The 6,635-nt window shown below is 41.3% G+C and overlaps 1 protein-coding gene across 1 annotated transcript; it reads right to left on the reverse strand.

Moving 5' to 3' along the window:
- Positions 1 to 1,869: 1,869 nt before the first annotated feature.
- LOC124011304 (ADP-ribosylation factor-like protein 4C) lies at positions 1,870 to 3,540 on the reverse strand. The gene has a single exon (XM_046324533.1). The coding sequence runs from the start codon at positions 3,040 to 3,042 to the stop codon at positions 2,464 to 2,466; it is 579 nt and encodes a 192-aa protein (XP_046180489.1). The 5' UTR covers positions 3,043 to 3,540; the 3' UTR covers positions 1,870 to 2,463.
- Between the last annotated feature and the right edge of the window lie 3,095 nt (positions 3,541 to 6,635).

The following is a 6,635-nucleotide window of genomic DNA, read 5'->3' on the forward strand; positions in this document are numbered from 1 at the left end:
ACAGTACATTTAGTTTTTTTTCGTTTTATGTATGGAACCTTTTTACTACTACCAATGTAGCCGAGGAAGTAGCAATAATAACGGGGGTGTGTATCATACTATTGAAGTTAGAACACATAGGTTTGCAGTCCAAACACTTAAAAAAGACACACCCTTGTTCACTTACCCTCCCCTTCTGCCCTTGCGGAATCCCCGTCGCCATATTGGAGGGCGGTTCAAATGGTTAGCCAAGCAAGGGAAGTTTGCAACGTAATTATTAGACCATGCTGGTCATTTATGAACATTTGAACATCTTGGCCATGTTCTGTTATAATCTCCACCCGGCACAGCCAGAAGAGGACTGGCCACCTCACATAGCCTGGTTCCTCTCTAGGTTTCTTCCTAGGTTTTGGCCTTTCTAGGGAGTTTTTCCTAGCCACCGTGCTTCTACACCTGCATTGCTTGCTGTTTGGGGTTTTAGGCTGGGTTTCTGTACAGCACTTTGAGATATCAGCTTATGTACGATGGGCTATATAAATAAAATTTGATTTGATTTCATTTGGATACCCTCAGCCCTTGTTTTTAGTCGGCTTTGAGAATATACAATTATGTTCAATCTGGGGCCTGAAACTCCCCATAATTCAATTAGTGACGATTATACATCCGCTAAGAAAAGTCCGCAAAAACTTAAAACAGCATTAATGGAGAAGTCAATAAACAAGTGTAAGTAAAAACAAATGCAAATAAGTTAGAAATTGTGCTACTAATGTACACGACGGCACAAACTCATCTTGTAAAATGTAAATATGTTTTTGTTTGGTTATCTTTTGGAAATTGTAGAAATAAAACATTTTCCTCCTTCAGAAGTTCCAGCTAGGCAGGCTAACGTTAGTAAGCTAATTAATTTGCTAGCTATCATACAGTAGACTAATAATTATATATTTAATATAAGTAGACATGCACTCATAATTGACTGTAGCGCATATATGAAAACACAATCATTATATGAAAACACAATCATAGCAGGATGAACGAGTGATTAATATTCGTCCATGGGTCGTCCATTTAAAAATCATTCCTTCCTCCCTTGCCCCTTTCCCTGCAAGTGTATACTTGTCAGACGTCATGAAACATCATCAGAAGTGTCCACTTATTTTGAGGGCTGAGGGGATCGGGTGTGTCTTTTAAATGTTTGGACTGCAACCATAATGTCTCATGGGGTTGCACCTCCAGCATGTCGTTACCATTGTTATCAACGTTCTACAGATACCGCAGCATATTGATGTCAGACTGATTTAATGCTCAGTCTTTCTGAACGGGGGCTAATGACTGTTTCGTTAAAATTACACTATCGTGGCCTGGAAATGCGATGATATTGCTAAATAAGACACATAATTAGTAGAAAACAACTTTGTCGTGAGATAGCAAAGTTTGTCAAGAAATAGGTAACAACGCTAACGTTGGCTAGCAAAAACATGTTTGCGCTCCTTTCAATCTTAGCTAGCTAGCTAAAGTTATACTGCATCTAAAGTCAATCTGGCGACATAACAATAATGACAAAAGTTTGTCGTACTATTTATTTGCTTCCTTTCGGAATGTCATCGCGTTTCCAAACTTCAGACTAAATCTTCCTTGGCACTTACTGACACTGCATTGAGTAGAATGCTCAGCTGGGCATCAGTCATAATAATATATAATAATAATATATATGCCATTTAGCAGACGCTTTTATCCAAAGCGACTTACAGTCATGTGTGCATACATTCTACGTGTGGGTGGTCCCGGGAATCGAACCTACTACCCTGGCGTTACAAGCGCCATGCTCTACCAACTGAGCTACAGAGGACCAATAAAACAAACATTCAAAACAATATTGTGATGAAACGTGCAAAATATTAACAGCCTTCTTTATTTGAAGACACATTAAACCCAATATAGGCTATTGTATTCTACTATAAAACAGCACTGTTTGCCCAGTTATCAAAGGAGTAGGGGAAATGTTAGAACGAAATGGACGGTCTCTCTCAAAATGTGTTAGTGACATAAACAGAGCATGCAAAGTGGAAAAATTATAAGCACATTGATATTGATTAATGACGTTCATTCCAATCTGGAAATAATGTTTGCTACTCCAGTCTGTCAAAAATTGCTGTGTAGGGCATTCACTTTCCAGGGGGAAAAAACTATTGACAAGAAAATACTGTGAAGCAGCAACAAACAGGTACCAGCCTGTCAAGGACATTTCTGATAGCAAGAGGCAAGTTTTTATTTTCCTCCCCATGTGTGATTGAATGTAACAGCACAGCTAAAAGTGACTAACTTCACCAATAACCCCAAAGCTATACAGTGTATCATTTTTTTTAAAACACTGCAAGTGTAACCTTCTGCATAACAAGAATCACCTGACATACATAGTACAGCAAAAGTCATGGCACAGTAGTAGGCAGCTCAGAAGATAGGGGTCAACTTTACAGTAATGAGTCTTTATCTCTTTTTCTTTTGTTTCAATGATTTCCTTCGTTTCACAATCATTTCATACAGTTGATCCATGCCTTCATGGAGCCCTTCACCAATGATGGCACATGCAGGCTGGACATGGTAAGTGGTAGAAGGGCTGAGCTCATGCAGTGCCAGTTGCTTCTCAATCTCATGGACAGGTAGAGACTTGGGCAAGTCCTGCTTATTGGCTATCACCAGTAGTGGAGTCCCTTGGTTTTCTGCGAATTTGGTAACTTTATGCAGTTCTGTTTTGGCTTCCTCTAGTCTGTCCACGTCCACTGAGTCCACTACGTAAATAATGCCATCCGTGCACCGACTGTACGATTTCCATAACGGTCTTAGCTTCTCCTGTCCCCCGACGTCCCAAAAATGACAACTGATCCCTTTGGCGGTACCGTTACTTAGTTTTATCCTCTCGGTGTTAAATCCGATTGTGGGAACAGTGTTCACAAATTCGTTGAATTTCAGGCGGTACAGGACAGTCGTTTTACCGGCGGAATCTAAACCCAGCAAGACAATATGCAGCGACTGAAAAGCAGCTATGTTAGAAAAACTGTTACCCATTTTACGCACTGGTGAATGAGAAATCAAATAAGAGGCACCTGCTTTATGCTAAGCATACATATGGGCTATATCTTAGATCTCTGTGAAAAAAAAGTAATTGTTGTTCCATCATCTGCTATTGCATTCTGCAAGCACGCATTTCTCAAGGTAGATAACTTGTATGGATTGGAGAAGAGCGCACGGTCACACTTAAATACTATCCGAAATTGTTATTGTCATCAGTCCCCTTGGTCTATAAAAGCTGCGATGGATGCAGTCACCTCTGGCACGTTGGCTCCCGACGCATACAGCTGCAGCAACAAATGCTATTCAATAATCGGATGCTGCCTAACAATCCACCACGAGATGTTGTATTAACATCTCATCTTGAAGTTAATTAATATGCAAATGCTGACCTTCTCTGAAGAGGCCAGGTAGCCGAAATTCAGAACATCTCTGTTATCAGCGAAAAAAATAACATCCTGACGCGAAGCGCTGTGGAGAGACTGTTGGTTCACAAGGTTGCCACAGTGGTTACCATTCAGCGTTGCGCACACATATTAGTCTACTACACTAGGAGACTCCGCCTTCGCGCAGCAGACAAATCAGGAATGTTATAGAGTTCGGCATGGAGGGGCGAAACTTCACATTACCGGTGCCACATGTGCATAACGGCAAGCAACCTACACCAAGGCAAACGATACCTCAAGGTTGCAAAACTTTGTACAGTGTTACGTTTATTTATTCATTAATGTATTTATTAAAATACATTCCTGGCACCTTTGTAGGCTATGACATACAGATACAAATAAAGATCATGTAGAAGAAGAATATGTAGGCCTATGACATGAGTACTGCATCCATAATTGAGGAGGTGGAGTTTAGACACACATTTTTGCCAGGTGTTTTTATTTTTTGTTGTTGCCAGGTATGCCTATTGCCTTTTTTTTGTATGACCCATGGCAAGTTCTATTGAATCACCCGTGGCACGTCGGCCTACATTTACAGCACATTACAAAAAATGCATGTGTTGAAAATGTTCACCACTAGATGTCAGGACAACTCCTCAGTAGGCTTCCAGTTCCATCCTTCAGCTTTATAGCAAACTAAGTGGCAGGGCTGCCGTATTTATTGTTTTTCAAATGAAGGAGTGGGCCTTTAATGTACAGCCTGCCTCAGGGGTTATTATCTAAACACCTAATATTTTCTCCATTTATCACAGTTCAGCCAGCGCTGCATTTTATTTTCGGATCAGCCTTTCCTAATCATATTTGAGACAATTTAGGGTAGGACTATTAGTGTATGCCTATGCTTTGTAACTAAATAGTTTATGCATAAATACACACACATATTGACTTTTTGGCTAATAGGCTATATATTTTGTTTCTTCATACGTTTTATCCCAAAAAAGGCAAACTAATTATACAGCTCATCTCAAGGGGGGAGAGAGAGAGAGAAAAGAATGATGCTCCCATTAGGATGCAGTCAAGGGAGGCCTTTCTAACTGTGCAACCTGACTCAACAGGGCTGTGTTCCCCACTAATTGCTTTCTATCCTTGAATGGCTCATTGATGCAGCATGTGGTGGGAGCTGGGATCAATAAAATTAAGAAAGCTGAGACTTCACAAATCAACACATTGCAAATCATGTTGCCCTATCCAGCTCCCTATAGGAAGACAATAGGGGTCTCTCCCTCTCGCTCTCTCTCTCTCTAGCTCTCTCTCTCTAGCTCTCTCTCTCTAGCTCTCTCTCTCTCTCTCTCTCTAGCTCTCTCTCTCTCTCTCTAGCTCTCTCTCTCTCTCTCTCTCTCTCTCTCTCTCTCTCTCTCTCTCTCTCTAGCTCTCTCTCTCTAGCTCTCTCTCTCTCTAGCTCTCTCTCTCTCTCTAGCTCTCTCTCTCTAGCTCTCTCTCTCTCTAGCTCTCTCTCTCTCTCTCTCTAGCTCTCTCTCTCTCTCTCTCTCTCTCTCTCTCTCTCTCTCTAGCTCTCTCTCTCCATGTGAAATGTCACGTATTCTTTATTGGTGTTTAACCAGTCCTTCTGCCTGACACCTGAGACACTCTTCCAGCCAGGCCGGCTCATGCATTTTACAGTAGCTCTAATGTAAAGGGCTTCAGTGGCAAAAGAAGGCAGCAGCAACATTGATTTCCTTCCAGTTCTCTCAGTTTGCGTCTCAACTGGCAGTCTTTTCCCTATGTAGTGCACACATTTTTACCAGAGCCATTGGATGTTGTCAAAAGTAGTGCACTATGTAGGGAATATTGTGCCATTTTGGGACACAGGTGTTACTGTAGTTTTGATGGGGCAAATAATGACACAGGCCAAGTCTGCTTGGCGTTCTTGGAGGCTTGTAGCATTTCTGCCAATACCGCAATCATCACTTTGTAGCCCAAATCTTATCTTACTATGTAATGTAGTTGTAATATCTGGTGTAACTTTCAAGGTTCCAGAACTATCTTTTAGTTCATGTTGTACATTGTTAGTTTTAAAATAACATTTGGTGCCAAACAAAGGAATTTTAATAGCCTACGGTTTCTGTATATTATACCTGAAAGCCTGATTAACAGCTAAATGAGGATACACTTTATGTTCTAACTTCTGCTATATCTAGTTCTACATTCAGCGAGGTTTGACATATTTCCTTATCTGAAATCGACAACACACACTCAGAAGTCCCTTGACTTTGTCTTCCACTCCATTTCCAGTGTACCTGGCACTGCCTCTGCTATGGTCCAGTGGACACAGCCTGCCTGCAGAGGAGACGGTACACTACAGGTGGAGGGAGAAACAGTGCTGAAACACGGCCTCTTTTTTTCAGAGTAAAATGGAGACTACACACACGCACATGCACAGATCCATTCACAAACATACAGTCGTGGCCAAAAGTTTTGAGAATGACACAAATATACATTTTCACAAAGTTTGCAGCTTCAGTGTCTTTAGATATTTTTGTCAGATGTTACTATGGAATACTGAAGTATAATTACAAGCATTTCATAAGTGTCAAAGGCTTTATTGACAATTACATGAAGTTGATGCAAAGAGTCATTATTTGCAGTGTTGACCCTTCTTTTTCAAGACCTCTGCAATCTGCCCTGGCATGCTGTCAATTAACTTCTGGGCCACATCCTGACTGATGGCAGCCCATTCTTGCATAATTAATGCTTGGAGTTTGTCAGAATTTGTAAGTTTTTGTTTGTCCACCCGCCTCTTGAGGATTGACCACAAGTTCTCAATGGGATTAAGGTCTGGGGAGTTTCCTGGCCATGAACCCAAAATATCGATGTTTTGTTCCCCGAGCCACTTAGTTATCACTTTTGTCTTATGTCAAGGTTGGGAGAAGTTGCTCTCGGAGGATGTGTTGGTACCATTCTTTATTCGTGGCTGTGTTCTTAGGCAAAATTGTTAGTGAGCCCACTCCCTTGGCTGAGAAGAAACCCCACACATGAATGGTCTCAGGATGGTCCTGGCGCTTGCTGGACTTTCTTGGGCACTTTCTTCACAACAATTGAACCGCTCTCCTTGAAGTTCTTGATGATCCGATAAATGGTTGATTTAGGTGCAATCTTACTGGCAGCAATATCCTTGCCTGTGAAGCCCTTTTTGTGGAACGCAAT

The sequence above is a fragment of the Oncorhynchus gorbuscha genome, linkage group LG23, assembly GCF_021184085.1.
Source record: "Oncorhynchus gorbuscha isolate QuinsamMale2020 ecotype Even-year linkage group LG23, OgorEven_v1.0, whole genome shotgun sequence".
Classification (NCBI taxonomy): Eukaryota; Metazoa; Chordata; class Actinopteri; order Salmoniformes; family Salmonidae; genus Oncorhynchus; species Oncorhynchus gorbuscha.

What these genes read in the sequence shown, in the direction of transcription:
- LOC124011304 (XM_046324533.1), bottom strand. Translation starts at nt 3,042, where the DNA reads ATGGGTAACAGTTTTTCTAACATAGCTGCTTTTCAGTCGCTGCATATT.